Raw genomic sequence first — 18,076 nt, 5'->3', positions numbered from 1 at the left:
TTCTAAAAACAGTGGCGGTCCGAGAACCATACCCTGGGTGCCTATTGCCCTCCATCTCCACATAAAGGATTTGGATGCCCCATGTCAGAAAGGCATGAATGATCTTCACTGCTACTTCATGGCCACTACAGAAAGTGGAAAAAGTTTGCCTCTGACCTTTCAAAAAGTCTCAGTAACATTTTTTTAAGTATGACTTATCTTAATGAAGGGAGAAAATGTAAATTAGTAGGAGGGGTGAAAATTTCCTAACCGATAGGTATAAACCCTAGCATTCACTTTTGCTATTTTGTATAATTTTCATGTGATGCGACCTCATGACACTATTGTATTTATTTCTAGTGAGATGTGTTGAGAAGATAGTTCTGCTAGAATAACATACTCTTGAGAGTATAGCTTGTGCATTACCTTTGCCTTTAGTACTTAATCATTTCTATCTCTGTATCCTATCCAAAAACAGACAATTAAAAATTACAACCCACCTTAGATACAGGTGTGTTTATTATGATAAAGTTCCCTGAAGAAAAGGCAAAGTATAAATGTTAACGTGAACTGCGGTTTTTACTCAGATCACAAGAAGTGATTTCCATGTGCTCAGTCTGTCAATGAAACTAATTTATACAGCATGACAGAGAGTATTCTTCCTTCAGGAGTTGGAGGGCTAATGAGATTTGTCATGTTAACATTTATGCAAAAACATGTAATGAGACACTTCTTGCTCTTTTCCTGCCTAATCCCAACCCCAAATTTGCTGGGAAAAAACACCACCATCAAAAGCAATAAAATCAAGTGAAATGTTAATTCAGTCAAATGATACACTTGAATGATACCCTTGAATTTACTCCTGCTGTGGTTTCTAATCATTATCTCCCTTTTCAGAATTAAGGATTGAGTTATTTTTGTAGATTATTCATTTAGTAATATTTACTGAGCGCCTGTTCTCTTCCAGGCAATGTTCCCTGCATCAGGTTTAGTGAGAACCTAGACAGAGAAGTTCCATGATCTCGTAAAAGCTCATGTTCTAGTGAGGAAAGACAGGCAAGGAACAAGTAGGAAAGTTAACAGTATAATTTCAAATAGCTACAAGGTGCTATGAAGAAAATACAGCTGAGTAATTAAAAAGAGAGTGGGTTGGGGGGGAAACATTTTCACTTGGATAGTTGGGGAAAGCATCTCGGAGGAGGTGACATTTGAGCACATATTTTGTTGAGAAAGAGTCCCGTATGGGAAGATCGGGGGCCAGTATCATGTCTAAGTAACCGCAAGTGTAAAAGACCTGGTTTGGGAACAAGCTTGGCGTCTTCAAAAAATAGCAAGAAGTTTTTGTGGCTGTAGCACGTGCATGAGGAAGAGTGGCAGGAAATGGGATTGGAGAGTTAGGGGTCGGGTCACATAAACTCTGTCCGCCATGTTTAGGATTTAGGAATCCTTTCTAGATGTGATGGTAACTGTGGAGGTGTTGAGCTAAGGCATGGTTGGTACATTGCTCTGCAGAGCAATAGAAGCCAGGACACTGAGAAGTGGTTGGAATAGGCTGTATAATAAAGTGTTCGAGGTTGGGTGTGGTGACCCACACGTGAGGTAAAGACAGTGTCTTAAGGTCAATTTCTACTGAAAGCTGGAAGATAATGAGAATAGAGAATTGACTGCTGGATCAGTAACACAGAGGTCACCGTGACCTTGACAAGAGCGGTTTCAGTGACGTGATGGGGAACAATGCTGAAGGTATTAAAAAGAAAATGGGGGATGAGAAAGTTGAGACAAGGTGAATATAAAACTATGTGGAGAAGTTTTGCTGGAAAAGGAACTAGAGAAATAAGAAAGCAACAGGGTAGAGGGAGGTCAGGGTAGTGCTCTTGGGTATTGCCTGTGTTTTTAATTTTTAAGATTGGAGCAGTTACAGCATATTCTTATGCTGATGGGAACAACAAAAAGGGAGGAAAAATGATGATGCAGAACAGAAAGAGGTTACATGTAGAAGGAATATCTAAAAAAGGTGAAAATGAAAGGGACCCAAGGCATGACTGGGAGAGTTGCCCTTGGATGTGTGCTGGAGCACCTACAGTTTCCCACCTGAGTAGGGAAAACCCACAGTAGGAATACACGCACAGCACTGCTGACACCTGATATGCGGGCGTCCCCCCGCCAAGCAATTCTGCTACACTAGCTGGGTGTCCTACAGGTTATCTCAATTTAATTCAACTCTGACACTATCTGCCCAGACATAGTGTCAGATCTCACAGGCTAAGGGCTCAGTCCCACTAGAAGGCCCCCCACTGCACTTCAGATGCCAATTGCAAGTCCAGGTTGTCACCTGTGCTCCTGACCGATCAGCTATAAATCTGAGGCTCCCACGACCCCCACCTCGGTTCAATTAATTTGCTAGAGCAGCTCACAGAACTCGGGGAAACCCTTAATTGTTTACCAGTTTATTAAAGGATATGATAAAGGTCCCAGATGAACAGCCAGATGAAGAGATACATAGGGCGAGGTCTGGGAGGGCCCCCAGTGCAGGAGATTCTGTCCCGAGGAGTTGGGGTGCATGACTGTTCCAGCGTAGGTAGGGTTAACAACTTGGAAGCTCTCTGAACCCCATGCTTTTGGGATTTTATGGAGGCTTCCTTATGTAAGCATGACCAATTATTAACTCCATTTTCTGCACTCTTCCTTCTCTAGAGGATGGGCTGGGGCTGACAATTTCAAGCTTCTAATCATGGCTTAGTCTTCCTGACGACCAGCCTGCATCCAGGCTCCAGCCAGGAGCCCACCCAGAGTCGCTGTCTCATTAGAACAAAGATGCTCCCAGTGCAGTGCTCTTATCACTTAGGAATTTACCAGAGTTTTAGAAGGCCTGTGTCAGGAACCAGGGGCAGAGAACAGGAGATCTTTTTTCTATTATTGTACAGATGAGAATAAGGACAATGCATCCATTATAACAAATGGAAAGCAGAGTGGATCCAGATTTGTTAGGTTTACAGATTAGGTGGGAAATTGAAGCAGTTCTTCTTTCTCCTGTTTTCTCAAGAAAGTAACAAAGGAGATCATAAACATATAGGGTTAGATATTTTAAGAGACAAAGCAAGCTGTGAACGAGTGATCTTGTGGAATTGGAAAAACAGTCTAATAGAAAAATGCAATAAGATTGCCCAAAAGTGCTGTGGTCCCATGTGGTCCCATGTATGCGGGCGTATATTAGAGCAGAGGGTACGGTTGTATAATTTTGCCCAACCACAGGATGCTACTTGGAGTTAGGCACAGATTGGTAACTCAGCACACAACTGGAGTTTGCCAGGTAGTAAATCAGTCATTTAGAATGCTACTTTTAAGTGCCTCCGGGTCAGCTTACTCAGAAGCCAGACTCCACTGTTTATTAACTGTGTCACTTGAGGCCCAGTTTATAGCTAGACTTGTGAGTTCTTTGTGCTCGATTTCTTGATGTGTAAAATGGGTAACCAATGCTTTATTTGGGGGAGCAGCTGTAAAATAACATTAGAAGGTACTGCATTTCAGTGGAAAAGAAATAAATGATTTGGGTTTTGGCATCTGACCACCCAGGTTTGACATTCTGGCTTAATTATCTATTAGCCACTTGACCATGAGAAAATTACTTAACCTCTGTGAGTCTCAATTTTTTCTTCTGTAAAATAAAGATGATAATAATAATGAACCTACCTTAGAGAACTTCATATTAAAAATAACATAAAAGCAACTAACAGAGTGCCTAGCCTGTATCAAACAATCCGTACATGACAGTAGTAACGTGATGGTCATTAATGTCAATAAACGTACTTAAGCAAACATTACAGGTTTAGTAAAGCTGCTGATTGGCGTTGCCTTCTCTCTTCAGGTATCGCAAATGCTGTTTTTAATGGACAAAGCAGTGAGATATTATTCAGGAGCAATGGGAATATTACCAGAGAACTCACCAATATCACATTTGGTTTCAGAACAAGGGACGCAAATGCGATCATATTGCACGCAGAGAAGGAGCCTGAATTCCTTAATATTAGCATTTGGGATTCCCAGTTATTATTTCAGCTGCAAAGTGGCAACAGTTTCTACACACTGAGTCTGACAAGTCTGCAGTCAGTGAATGATGGCGCGTGGCACCAAGTGACTCTCTCCATGACAGACCCACGGGCCCAGGCTTCCAGGTGGCAAATGGAAGTGGACCAGCGAACACCTCTTGTGACCAGCTCAGTGGCTACTGGGAGTCTCAGCTTCCTGAAGGATGATATAAACATTTATGTGGGTGAGCGAGCTAGTGACAACACGCAGGGCCTGCGAGGGTGTCTAAGTACAATAGAAATCAGTGGCATTTATCTCTCTTACTTTGAAAATGTTCATGGTTTCATTAATAAACCTCAGGAGGAGCAGTTTCTCAAAATCTCTACACATCCTGTGGTTACCGGCTGTTTGCAGTTAAACGCCTGCAATTCCGACCCCTGCCTGCATGGAGGACATTGTGAAGACACGTACAGTTCTCATCACTGCACCTGTCCCGTGGGATGGTCAGGGTCACACTGTGAACTCGACATTGATGAATGCCTTTCAAACCCCTGTATCCATGGCAACTGCTCCGACAGAGTTGCAGGCTATCGCTGCAGGTGTGAGCCTGGCTACACTGGTGTGAACTGTGAATCAGATGTAGACAATTGCCAGAGTCACCTGTGTGTGAACGGGGCCACCTGCGTCAGTGACACCAGTGGCTATTCTTGCCGCTGTCCTGGAAATTTCACAGGAAAATTCTGCAGGTGAGCATAATATCCACATAAAGTGTGTTTCGAGCTGTGTTCTACATCTTCAAACTGGAAAGCTCTCTGCCCAGGTATGAACATACAGGCTGTGCTGAGCAGGGGGTGACAGTCAACGGCCATCACAGTTTGGTCTTGCAAAGACAGGATCTCACCTGCTGGCATGTTCTATAAAGAGGAAGGTCAGGGTTTGGACCAGACTTTGAGCAAAATGTTTTCTCAGTCATCTCTGTTAGAATGTCTCAGGAACTACAGCCCCAGAGTCTGACAGCCTTAAGGCCTCAGGAAACAAATACATTTACAACAAATGCAAGAGCTGAATTTTAGTATTGTTGGAGGAAGCATGACTCCTACCCCTAAGAGAATACTCTGGGGTATTTCAGGCAGGTAAACTCATATAATTCTGAAAAGACTGTGTTAAAGTATAATTTCAAAAGGGTGAAATCATGACTCTCAGAATGAACGTTTTGATGACTTTGTCATTAATTAATGAGGGAACCAGTAAGATAAAAATCAAAATGTCAAAGGATAATCTAATCATATACATAAATATGTCCATATCATATATATACACACTTGTAAATAGGGATGAGGAAATGAATTTACCAATAAATGCAAAATTGTTTAATACCCTATAGGGCAACAAAATTAGTATTTGAGCCACACTATTTCTACAGTGTGACAGTTGACTGTATCGCTTCAAATTCGTTTGCACTTCAATGAACAAGATCCATTAGTATTACTATAATTTTCTACAACTTACAGAGTTGTGAACTAGCTTGGTAAAAAAAACCTGAGTCATACACATTAGAAAAATCAGATAATCTTAGAGGGTCTTTTATATAACACCCAGCATTCCACTGAAAGAATACCCAGTGATCTCTTTTGCCCATTTCAAAGCATTTCACAGTTTTTTCTGAAACTATAAAGCTTAGTTCTGGCAGTCACATCCGTTTCATGTAATATAAATAGAAACAGGAATGAATATTTTCCTGCCAAGTCACACTGCTTTAGTATTTCTGTGTAAGTAGCATTCATTATTGTTTTTATAACTTATACTTGTTTTGAATTCACCAAACAATTGAGTTGTTATAGGCACATGAGACGGTTATTTCTATCAAGCAATAGATTCCAGAATGTGGACAGGAAGGCCTGGAGTTGGCTGGCAGCCTGCAGACATTACACTAATTCAGAAGTAGTACCTTAACTGGATGAATCTCCTAGTAGACAGAATATGTAGCCACACCTATAAGAAGATGTATTTGTCTCCATAACATTTATTGCTGTTCAGAGACTGTGAAGGCATGACACAGGGTTAGGTGCTGAGTGTTGACATTCCAATAAAATGTCACTTCTCATGAGTTAACCGACTCATTTGCCAACAGGTAATCTGAATGCTTAAAAGCAAAAGACATTCAGGATCAAAATTAATAGTACTGCCATGGTGACTTTGGATAAGTAAAATAAACAAATATGCCCCAGTAACCAGTGCTCCAGTATTTTTTCTGCCTAATTCATCAAAGTCAAGTTTTCAAAGATTAAAGTTTTGATTCAAAAGTTCTTTGTAATGAGGTTCAAAAGTGTTTATTAAACATATGATGTATACAAAGCTTCATATTTGCATTGCTAATTGACCTCTTTCAACGCTCGTTGACACTTTTGGCTCCTTTGAAAAGTCCTTAGGATATTTTCTTTTTAAAGTCGAATTGATTAGCTCTTGTGGGAAGAGACACGTATACACCGGTTTCTCCATATAGACCGGTTTCTCCATATTAGCTGCAGCGCGCACAGCAGCACAAATGAAATTCATCTGATATTTCCTGAATATTAACTATGTATCCAGTTCCATGCATAACATGCACAGTGGGTCAAAGGACCTGAACACCATAAAATCTTTTAAACCAGTCCCTTCACACCACTGGATTTTATCACACAGTAAAGTTCTGCTTAGCTTCTAACAATTTGTTCTGCCCCTTATAAGGATTCCTTAATATATACAGTTCTGTTGATAAACGAAAGAGCCAAACTCAGAGTTCACATGTGGTCACCACTGAGTACCATGTACAAACCTCCTGGACAGCACATGGCTTGCATTCTGCTGAGCTGTGAGTTATTAGATGGGGTCAGCAAGTGTTGGCAGGGCAACTGGAGTTCAGCTGTGAAAGGCAACGGAGAAATCACATGAGGGCTTGGGTACCAGAGTCCTGTCCTTTCTTTCCTGGCCTTTATAGAGATGCAATTCTCCTCTGGCCTAGCTATAGCAAGTTTCTTTCCGGCGCTAAATTTATTGCCACCCCCGGCATAGATCTTATCTCATGAATGACCACTGGGTAGCAGTGGAAGATGGATAGCCATGATCCGAACAGTGCAGCCCTCCAGCAGGAGCTGTGCACTGAGGTGATTCTGGAACAAAACAGCACAGTTAAGCATTTGTGGCTCAGCCAGCCTGAGTACCTAGTTAGTTTGGCATTGACTATATACATGAACTTTTCTAAAACGTTTTCATAAATGAAATGAGCAAGGTGAACAGTGTGGCTGTTACTTTTCTCTCTAGATACACCAGATTACCCTCAGCAGTCTGTGGGAATGAGAAGACCAACCTCACGTGCTATAACGGCGGCAACTGCACGGAGTTCCAGGGTGAAGTAAAATGTGTGTGCTGGCCAGGTTTCACTGGGGAATGGTGAGTCGCAGCAGAGCTTTATAGGCGAAAAGTCTGGGCTGAACAACAGCGAGATTATGCAAAGTTTATTTCTTCTGTAATTTTTCATCTCAGTTCCCATAGGGAAATCTGTGCTGAAATATAGGTCCGGACAGAGACAAACAATAAAAAAGAAGAAAATTTACAGTTTAGGTCAAAGTCAAGAACGCTTTTTTAGCCAAGACTTAACTAAGGAAATATGTCTTCGAAAACAGTAAAATGTGATATTGTTGTTTTAGAGGTACTTCTGGATGCGTGTTTCTGTCCCACTAACTCTAGTACATGATGCAAACATGGTTGTTGGTGAAGGCAGAATATAATAAACCTTAAAGATTGCCCCTAGAATTACCTTCAACCCTAAAAGTGTACACACTTTATCCAGATAAATCTACCTTTCCCAAAGAAACCCTCCAGCTCTGCTGTACCTAATGCTGGGATTGTCGGTATGGGGTTGATAGCTGGCTGGTTTCGGTCTGTGACTTGCTGAACATGCAGGCAAATTTGCATATGCATTTGACTGGCCGAGGTGAGGTCAAGTGCAAGAAGGTGCGTATTCCGTAGCTTTTATCGGATTCCCAAGGGGATCATTGTTCCCAGAATGGTAACAAACTGGGGCTTTATCTCTACTAAGAGGTAGAGATACTATAACGGCAGGTAACAGATATTTAGCCATTTTTTTCTAGTGCTATGCCAGGCACCGGACAAATTGTTATTATTGTTACTGTTATTATTGTCTCTAATTGTTATTATTTCCATTTTGCATTTGTGTAAACGGAAGCCAAGAGGTTAAGTGACAGGTCAGGTGCCAATCCAGACACGTGCTGCTGCAAGGTCGCACTGCCTTCAAAGCCTCTGCTCCCCTGTAGATGTGCTGACATAAATGTATGACTAAATCTTTACTTGCAACACTTAAAAGAAAAGGGAAACAGTTCTCCTCCATCTCATATATCATCCAGGGTAAGATAATACTGATCTCTGATCAAATTTCCTCCGAACAAATTAGATCAATTCAAGTCCAACACATTGGACAAAGAGATCTTGACTGAATTAATTTTCCCCAAAAGAGTAGTTAATAAAATAATGGGTATATTTTTGCTCCACAACAACTAGAGTTTGGATTAATTTGAATTTTCTTTTTTTCAACCAGTTTTTGGGCACCACAGAGATACAGCTCTTTTGCCACGTTTACAAAACAGCAGGCAATCTTGGCCACACCTGCATTTTTCCCTTCCAACATTCAATAATAAGGCTAGCTAGCTCATGCCTTCACGGCTTGCTTTCAGTGTCTGGCTCTAAGCGGCACAGGCAGTCCGAGTATCCATGTGCACAGAGGTGTGTAGCCTAGAGTCATGTTCCACTTTTCATTGTACCATATTATTAACCCAGAGACCATTCGGTTGGCCTCCACATATATCAAAAACACTGCAAAGATTTTCTTGTCCTAAAATGTGAACAACACTTTAACTATATATTTAAGTGCTGGTTACTTCCAGCCCTCAATGTCACCATTTAATGCTTAATGGCACATTAATGTTTAATGGCCAATGCACAGAACTCATTCAAAGCCTTGGCTTATTTTTCTCCACTACTCGCACCTTATTCCTATTTACAACAAACATTTCCCTTTCCTCCAACGTTTATTTGTTTTTAAAAAAAGAAAGGTATCTGGCATTTAAATTCAAATTGTTGACTTGAAATGTGGTAAGAAAAGGAAGCTCAGCGTTTCTGTTCCTCTCCCAGGAGTCTTTTCATCCGGATAAACTTCTCTACTGAAAATGGATTTCTAAAATAGTAAACACATGTCCCATGGATTCTGTGCTTTCAAAGTCCTTCTCCGTCATTAGTTAATTCACTGGATGCCAATGGATTTATTTGTTTTGATTTTCTACCTATTAATAACCTCTAATGAAAGCTCCAATAATGTTTATAATGATTGTGTGTATATTGTGCACTGTTCAGCTCAAAAGAGGAGTAGATAAGAAATAGAGAAAGAATAGCTGGAGGAAAGCTAGAAAATACTGGGCAGTCTCCCAAGGCCTAGGGGGATGTGACTTCCATAAAGTCCAAAGATATTGAAAAGCTGTCCTCTAACAAATTGCCTTCTCTTCTGTCGGGTTAGACCTCCAACTCTGTGCTGTCACCCTGGCAGGTTGTACATGATGGATGCTGTGAACACTCTGGCCCACCCAGGGCAGGGAGTACTTGGCAGGCTCCCTTGAGCTGCCGAGTTATGCTCCAGTCTAATCAGAGGAGTCTCCTTCCAGCCCAGAAGCCTAAGCCAAAAAAGGAAAACAAAATGTCTCAGCTATGCTTGGTATCTAAGGGGATAAGGAGCTGTTTTTCTGGGAAGAAATCTTTTCCCCTTTATGCCTTGGGTTGGCCCTGCCCAACCTACCACCTAATCCCTTCAGTTTGAGCCTAGGGATTAGTGGATGACCTAGGCATGCACGCTTACCTCTTAGGAGGTGGGGAATGAAAAATTGTTTACAGTGGACTTCAACCTTGTGAGCTGCTCTGTAGAGATTCCCGAAACTGAGGTTTTGTATGAATTTCCCAAAGTAAGAAAGATGCCTCAGTTACCCGTCTATCCCAAGGCCTAGCAGGGGGTTTGGCATGTGGTAAGTGCTAAATAAATATCTACTCAATGAGTGATTGGGGAGTGATTGGATAAAACACGTAGTAGTTCATGGAAAATTAGGGGGGAAATGACAGCGTCCCGGGGAAGAGGAAAGTTTCTATTTACCTTAGAATTGATATCACTTGTTTTTGGAAAATTTGGCTTTTGAAAATCATTCTATCTGAGCATGCAAATATTACACTTAACTATGAAACTGATTTATTAGCAAGTGCAATCTTCTATTATCTATTTTGGCTTTTTGTTAAAAATGGGTTTCCCAAGGGTAATAATCCCAAATCTCCCAGAATAAACCAAATACATTTTTCTGTTTCTGAGGGGCTTTACCCTTTCGCTTGGGGGCACTGATGCATCAGAATCCTCACAGCTGCAGTGGAGGTCTGCTCTGTAGATGCTAGGTTGAAAAACTATAGCTCACTGTCTTGGTCCCCGTGTACCCCAATAAACTTAACTTTTATAAGGTGGCAACGACACTAACACTCTTGAGGGAGAAATTGACTTATGCATGGCCCCATTTTGTCTTGGTTTCTAGATATTTGCACCTGTTTTCTCTTTCTAATTAACTGTGTGTGCGTCTGTGTGTGTGTGTGTGTGTGTGTGTGTGTACAAATTATTTTCATTAAAAGAAAAATTTGTGAAAGGAATTTTGAAGATTATCTCCCACGTTATCGAGCATATACAACAAAGGGCATAGGGATTGGTCAATTACACCGCGCTGGTCTAGGTGGATCAGGCTAGCGTTCTCCCTCCCATTCATTTCACAGCCAATTTATTGAACTGGGGCCCGGGTTTCTGCTGTTTCCGTTTCCAAGGTGTGAAAAGGACATTGACGAGTGTGCCTCCGATCCCTGCCTCAATGGAGGCCAATGCCACGACTTGCTGAACAAGTTCCAGTGCGTCTGTGATTTGGCCTTCGCCGGCGCGCGCTGTGAGCTGGACGTAAGCGGCCTCTCCTTCTATGTCTCCCTCCTGCTCTGGCAGAACCTCTTCCAGCTTCTTTCTTACCTCATTCTGCGCATGAATGATGAGCCCGTGGTCGAGTGGGGTGAACAGGATGATTATTGACGTGCCTGTGAACATTCCCAAACTTGAAAGCCATGAATTTCAAGAGACGCCTTGAAATAAAAACCATCTTGAAAATTAAAATAAATTCAAGGACTATTTTAAGCATATGGCAAGCACTTTATGAGTACGTCAAATATTTACCTATTCCAGCTCTAAATGCAAAACAGAATTGTTCTTAACACGAGCAGAGACATCTCCCTGTTGAGAGTATTTAGTACAGATGTGCCGTCATTCTTAGCGCCTCTGTATTTGAATGACCACCGCAGTAAGAAACAGCTTTCTCCCACACCCCATTCCTGTGTGAGCTTTTACAGTATAAGTCGCCCTCATTCGCCCTCATCCTCAGTCATTTATGTTCTTTCATTCTTATCTCTTATTCATGACATGACAATTTGAAAATCACTGATTAAACTTTTTATATCCATCTATGCTCTTATACAAGCTATTCAGATGAAGTGTTGCCAGTTCTCTGGTAAGTTAGAAATATATATAAAGAAAGTGGGAAATTCCATGAAATCCCTCAAAATCTAGAAAGAAAATTTTGTAATATAATTGGTATCAATTCTCAAGTTATATACCTCAGCAGTATAATTTACAATTCCATAAAAACCTTCCTTCCTCAGAAAAAATGACAGATAAAATCTTTCTCCATTTCTTTTTCCTGCAATATTTTCTATACAAATAATAACTTTTTGTTAATTGCTTATAGATGTATGAGCTTATCGATATTTCTATCAAATGGACTAATCTCAATTGCTTTTCAATGCATATTCAATAAAGAAATAAGCATTATTGTATATGCATACACTAAAAATGTAAATTATAAAGCTTGAATTTCTTGGATGCATATTTTTCTAAAATTTGCAAGTAAATTTATCCTCTTCAACTATCTGAGAAAAAAAGCATAGTACCTATTATAATCAAAGTATATTTGGCATTATGACTTTTTTAAGAAATAAATACCTGAAATGATGGATCTACAAAGTAAATTAATAAGGTATGCAAAGATTAATATATTCTTGCTTAGAGTATATAAAATAGTAATTAGAAAATAACTTTATTTGCTAATATTTTTATTGCTTCCACACTGCATGTTATCATTTATGCTAAATATCTTTGTGTGGCTATACCTTCCAAAGGAGCCATTATTTGTGTTCATTTAAAGGGAAAATAATTTGATCCTGTGAATTAATTTAGAAAGAGCTATAATAACAATGGCCTGCCAAAGATCATTTTGTAAATGTGTTTGTGTCTTTAGGAGCTGCCCTGGTTTGAAAATGTGAGGGTAATTTATCCATTGGGTGATATCCAATACTCATTTAGTCCCAATTGTTTTAAGAAATTTGTTTTTCTTTGGAAATTACCAAGGTAAACTTAACTATACCATGAAATCAAAATTACAAAGTAGTATACTATAAAAGCAAAGGAAATATCTTCAGTTTTATTTTTCAACAATAATAGAGGATTTTATGCAGCAAATTTATCCTGTGGAGTGCTAGCAGCCACTTAACTGGGAGAGACTCATGTTGAAGTCTTTCCTTTCTACTCCCCGCTCCCCTTGCCACTACACAGTACGTGCCATCCTGCCATCTCAGCTGATCTGTTCCAAAGCTAGATTTCATGGCAAGAGACATGGGGAAAACCTTCCCATCAATATTTGCATTCCCATATTATCTGAAGTAAGCATAAAATTGATACAGCCAAAGACCACGTGTACAGTTTTCACATTTGCTCCCATTGGGCATATCTGTAATTATATGCTTACAGGTCATTCCAAATGTAACATGTTTCCTTCCAAATATATTTAAGAATCACTCACCATCTCTTTCTCTGTACAATTCTGATGGCTCTGTTGTCACTGTAATTGTCAGTAGTTGCTTTTCTGTTTTCCAATATCTTGTCATAGCTGACTTAAAAACACTCCCTTTTCTCTGTCTTCTTCCGTATTTTCTTTTTTTTAATTATTTATTTATTTGTTTTTTTATTTATTTATGGCTGTGTTGGGTCTTCATTTCTGTGCGAGGGCTTTCTCTAGTTGTGGCAAGTGGGGGCCACTCCTCATCGCGGTGCGCGGGCCTCTCACTATTGCGGCCTCTCTTGTTGTGGAGCACAGGCTCCAGACGCGCAGGCTCAGTAATTGTGGCTCACGGGGCCAGCTGCTCCGTGGCATGTGGGATCTTCCCAGACCAGGACTCGAACCCGTGTGCCCTGCATTGGCAGGCGGACTCTCAACCACTGCGCCACCAGGGAAGCCCCTTCTTCTGTATTTTCAATTGCATTGTGTGTGACTATGGCTTTTGCACATTTGCACCGAAAAATAAAACCATTGTTTCTGTATCTCTACTCCTCATCCTCTGATAACTGTCTTCATTTGGCTTGACTGTGTCTTGCACACTAAGATGTCCACAAGCCAGGAGCACGCACACACACACACCCCCCACATAATGAACACAGAACTACCTGTGCTGATCACCCTGAATTGTGGTCTCTTTCTCCAGATGTGTTACTGCAGGTAAACTGACCTGACTGACCTGCGGCAGTCAAGGTCAAAGTTCCATATATTGATACTTTCCCTCTGTGGCAGGTATTCCTCTAGTTGTAATTCTAGTATTGATGACATCCTCAATTATTCTTACTATTGATCTGCATCGTCCCCACCAGAGCTAGCCATAGTTAACTTGGCTCTGAGGAGGGGCCATCTCACCTGAGTGACAGAAATTCACACAAACTCCTCTAGACCCCATTTCTGAAGCATAACCTATAGTAGTTGAATTTAAATTTTTTTTTATTTTGTTCTTTTTTAAGGTTCAACATTTGAACAAAACAAGTCTATATCTCTATCTTTGGCCATACCTCTTCCTTCTGTGTGTGTGTACATGGGGAGTGGTTTTTATCACCCTCCTTTTTGGAGAACAGGGAAGCTGAGAAAACAGGGAGGTTGGGAGAAATTACTGTTTTGACAGCACAGAAAGACAAATTCACTTAACACTATCAAGAACCTTCTCTGTGCCAGGGACTGTGATAAACCTTTTATAAATACATACTTTTTTTCAATATAAGGGCAACCAATATCTCTCACCTTCCAAATTCTTCACTAAATTGTATTTAAAGATCCTTTTGCCACGTCTGAATTTTAAAGCAGAAGTTATTCAGCTTTAATTTTGCAAAATTTAAATGGAGCCTCTTCTAGAAATGGTTATACATAAAATTTGAGTTTAGTGATTTAGGAAGAAAACCAGTGAAAGAAATATGAAAATTATTCTCAACTACCAAAATTATTACTAATGTGGGCTAATTTCATTTCTCTACTTTACTCTTTTGATTTATTCAACAAATATCTGATGAATACCTACTATGTGTTGTGCCCTGGACTAGGTACTGAGAATACAACTGTAGATTAGACACAGCACTTGCCCGCAAGTTGAGGGTCTTGTAGAGCAGGGGTCCCCAACCTTGGTACCGGTCCACAGCCCGTTAGGAAGCCGTCTGCCCAGCGGGAGGTGAGCGGTGGACAGGTGAGCTGAAGCTTCACCTGCCACTCCCCATCGCTCACATTACCGCCTGAGCCATCCCCCCATCGCTGGCATTACTGCCTGAGCCATCCCCCTGCACGCCCCCGCCTCCGGGGTCTGTGGAAAAATTGTCTTCCACGAAATGGGTCCCTGGTACCAAAAAGGTTGGGGACCGCTGTTATAGAGGATGTAGGTCAACAGAGGAGGAGAGGTCCTGGGTCCCTGTTAGGATGGAACTTAGTGCCAGCTCTAGAGGAGCACAGAGGAGGGGCATTTTTGCCCAGTCTTAAAGGCAGAAGGTCAAAGAAAGTCCCAAAGCCTAAGCTGAGATTCAAAGGCGAACAGACATGAGGTTGTGTCAGGAGGACTGGAATAGCAGGGGACATGTCAGCAGAAGGGGCTGCAGAGGTGTGCAGTGTGGCCATGTGAAGTGGGGGGGGGGTGCAGGGAGGGCGGAGTAAGCCTGAAGCTGCAGAATCAGTGGAAGTGAGTCCTTGGAAGCCGTGTCAGGGACCTAGGCTTTTCTTCCTAAGAGCAATGGAGAGTCTTTGATAGAGTTCAAACAGAGAGGTGACATGATTACGCTTGCACTTTAGAAGATTACTTGGGCTTCTAGGGAGAGAATGGATTCAAAGCAGGGCAAGACTGGACCCATAAAGACACATTTAAGAGGCTGTTGCAGCGATACAGACAAAAGGGCAGGGCACTTTGAGCTACCTTCTATAGTGAAATGGGATGTTGAGAAAGGGCTTCATTTAACAGAGTTTGAAGCAGTAAGATCTTATGATTGTTTGGGAGAAGCTGTAGATCTGGGTAATGAAAAGTTAAATTTGGTGAATCTTATTTTTTAAATTTTTGTTAATTGAATAAATGAATACATGTAAGGTCAATGGACTATCCAAGTACAATTATTAGTTAGTGTGAATATTCCAGTCTGAAGTTCAAGAGACATGGCAAGGTGGGAGTATACATTTGGGAGTCTTATTATAGATCTATTGAACTTTTGCATTTTATTCTCCATATCTGTATTATTTTTTTGTATTTTTGAATTTGTTCACTTGTATTTTTTTAGTATTTTTCCAGCTTTGTTGAGATATAATTGACATAAAACATCCTGTAAGTTTAGAGTGTCCAGTGTGTTGGTTTGATACACTTGTACTTTGTAAAATGATGACCACCTTAGCATTAGCTAACACCTCCATCACATCACATGATTACTATTTCTTTTTTGTGGTGAGAACATTTAAGATCCTCTCTCTTAGCAACTTTCAATAATACAGTATTATTTACTATATGTGGTCACAGTGGTGTACATTAGATCCCTGGAACTTGTTCATCTTACAACTGAAAGTTTGTACCCTTTGACCAGCATCTCTCCATTTTCCCCACTCCTCAGCCCCTGGCAGCCACCATTCTGCTCTCTGCTTCTTTGAGTTCAATGTTTTTAGATTCCATATATGAGTGAGATCATACGGTGTTTGTCTTTCTCTGTCTGACTTGCTTCACTTGGCATAATGCCCTCCAAGTCCATCCATTCTGTTGCAAATAGCAGGGTTTCCTTCATTCTCACAACTGAATAATAGTACATTATATACACTTTTGACCTTGAACAACACAGGTCTGAACTGAGAGGGTCCACTCACTTATACACGGCTTTTTTTTTTGAATAGTAAATACAGAATGCTAGAGTCTGAGGTTGTTTGACACCCAGGATGCGGAGCCATGGATATGGAGGATCCACGAATATGGAGGAATGGCACATATGGAGGGCTGACTATAAGTTATACGCAGATTTGTTACTTTGAGGAGGGTGCGCACCCCTAACCTCCACATTGTTCAAGTGTCAGCTGTATGTATATAAATACACTTATCTCTGCAAATCCTATTTTCATTTCCTTTGGATAAATATCCATGAGTGGAATTGCTGGATTATATGGTAGTTCTATTTTTAATATTTTGAGGAAACTCCATGCTGTTTTCCATAGTGGCTGCACCAATTTACATTCCCACCAACAGTGCATGAGGGGGTTTCCCTTTTTTCCACATGTTCTCTAACACTTGTTATTTTTTGTCATTTGATGATAGCCATTCTGACAGGTGTGAGGTGGTATCTCATTGTGGTTTTGATTTGCATTGACTGATTAGTGATGTTGAGCATCTTTTCATGTATCTTTTTGATCATTTGTGTGTCTTCTTTGGAAAAATGTCTATTCCAATCCTCTGTCCATTTGTTAATTGGATTGTTTGGGGTTTTTTTCTATTGAGTTGTATGAGTTCTTTATATAATTTGGATATTAACCCCTTATCAGATATACATTTGCAAATATTTTCTTCTGTTCTGTAGATTCCCTTTTCATTTTATTGATGGTTTCCTTTGCTGTGCAGAAGCTTTTCAGTTTGATATAAAACTCACTTGCCACTTTTTGCTTGTGTCAAATCCAAAGAAAACCATTGGCAACACCAATGTCTTGGAGCTTACCCCCTATGTTTACTTCTGGAAGTTTTACACTTTTAGGAGTTTTATGGTTTCAGGTTATACATGCAAGTCTTCAATCCAGTTTGAGTTGATTTAATACAGTATGGTATAAGACAGGGGCCCAGTTTCATTCTTTTGCATGTAACTGTCCAGTTTTTCCACCACCACTTATTGAAGAGATTATTCTTTCTCCATTTATATTCTTGCCTCCATTGTCATAAATTAATTGGCCATATATGTGCAGGTTTTTTCTGGGCTCTCTGTTCTGTTCCATTGATCTATGTGTCCATTTTTATGGCAATACCATACCGTTGGGGCTACTCTAGCTCTGTAATATAGTTTGAAATCAGGAAGTGTGATGCCTCCAGCTTTGTTCTTCTTTCTCAAGATTGCTTTGGCTATTAGAGTTTTTTGAGGTTCCCTACAAATTTTAGTATTGTTTTTTCTATTTCTGTGAAATGCTGAAATGTTGGTCTAATAGAAGCTACATTGTCCTTAACAGAAGTGAGAACTATAATTTTAAGAAGTTAGTCTTAAACTGTATTAACATAAGCATTTGGTCCCAGAACAAGGGTTATTGTTTTCCTTCTGACTTATATACTGACCAAGTCACTTCAGAAGTGTAGGTTTTACTTCCAGGCACCACATTCAAAGGAAAACCTTGATGACTTCCAGGCCTAGAGAAAGGCATTTTAGAAACAGTCTAAGGATAGGGGATGTTTTCTCTAGAAAGAGACGACTTAAGGAAAGCATGAAACTGCCTTCAGGTGCTTGAATTGTTATCATGAAAATGAAAAAGTAGATTTTTTCTATATTAATACAGAGAGCAGAAATAAGACAGAGGAATAGAATTTATAGGAAAAATATTTCAAGTCAGCATAAGGGAAAAGAATTTAACACTGGAACTATTCAATAATGTAATGCATTGACTTGCAC

At 40.3% G+C, this 18,076-nt stretch overlaps 1 protein-coding gene across 3 annotated transcripts in view; it reads left to right on the top strand.

Moving 5' to 3' along the window:
- Positions 1–18,076, top strand: part of CRB1 (crumbs cell polarity complex component 1) — a 247,740-nt gene that overhangs the window by 203,036 nt on the left and 26,628 nt on the right. For all 3 annotated transcript variants that reach the window (XM_081221243.1, XM_081221241.1, XM_081221242.1), the window contains 3 exons: positions 3,845–4,751; positions 7,306–7,434; positions 10,900–11,026. In XM_081221243.1, the coding sequence (XP_081077369.1) occupies positions 3,845–4,751; positions 7,306–7,434; positions 10,900–11,026 (1,163 nt within the window). The remainder of the gene's footprint in view (positions 1–3,844; positions 4,752–7,305; positions 7,435–10,899; positions 11,027–18,076) is intronic.

The sequence above is a fragment of the Mesoplodon bidens genome (assembly GCF_964165515.1).
Source record: "Mesoplodon bidens genome assembly, chromosome: 2".
Classification (NCBI taxonomy): domain Eukaryota; kingdom Metazoa; phylum Chordata; class Mammalia; order Artiodactyla; family Ziphiidae; genus Mesoplodon; species Mesoplodon bidens.
The sequence above is the reverse complement of the archived record's forward strand: the minus strand, read 5'-3'. Positions and strand labels throughout refer to the sequence as shown.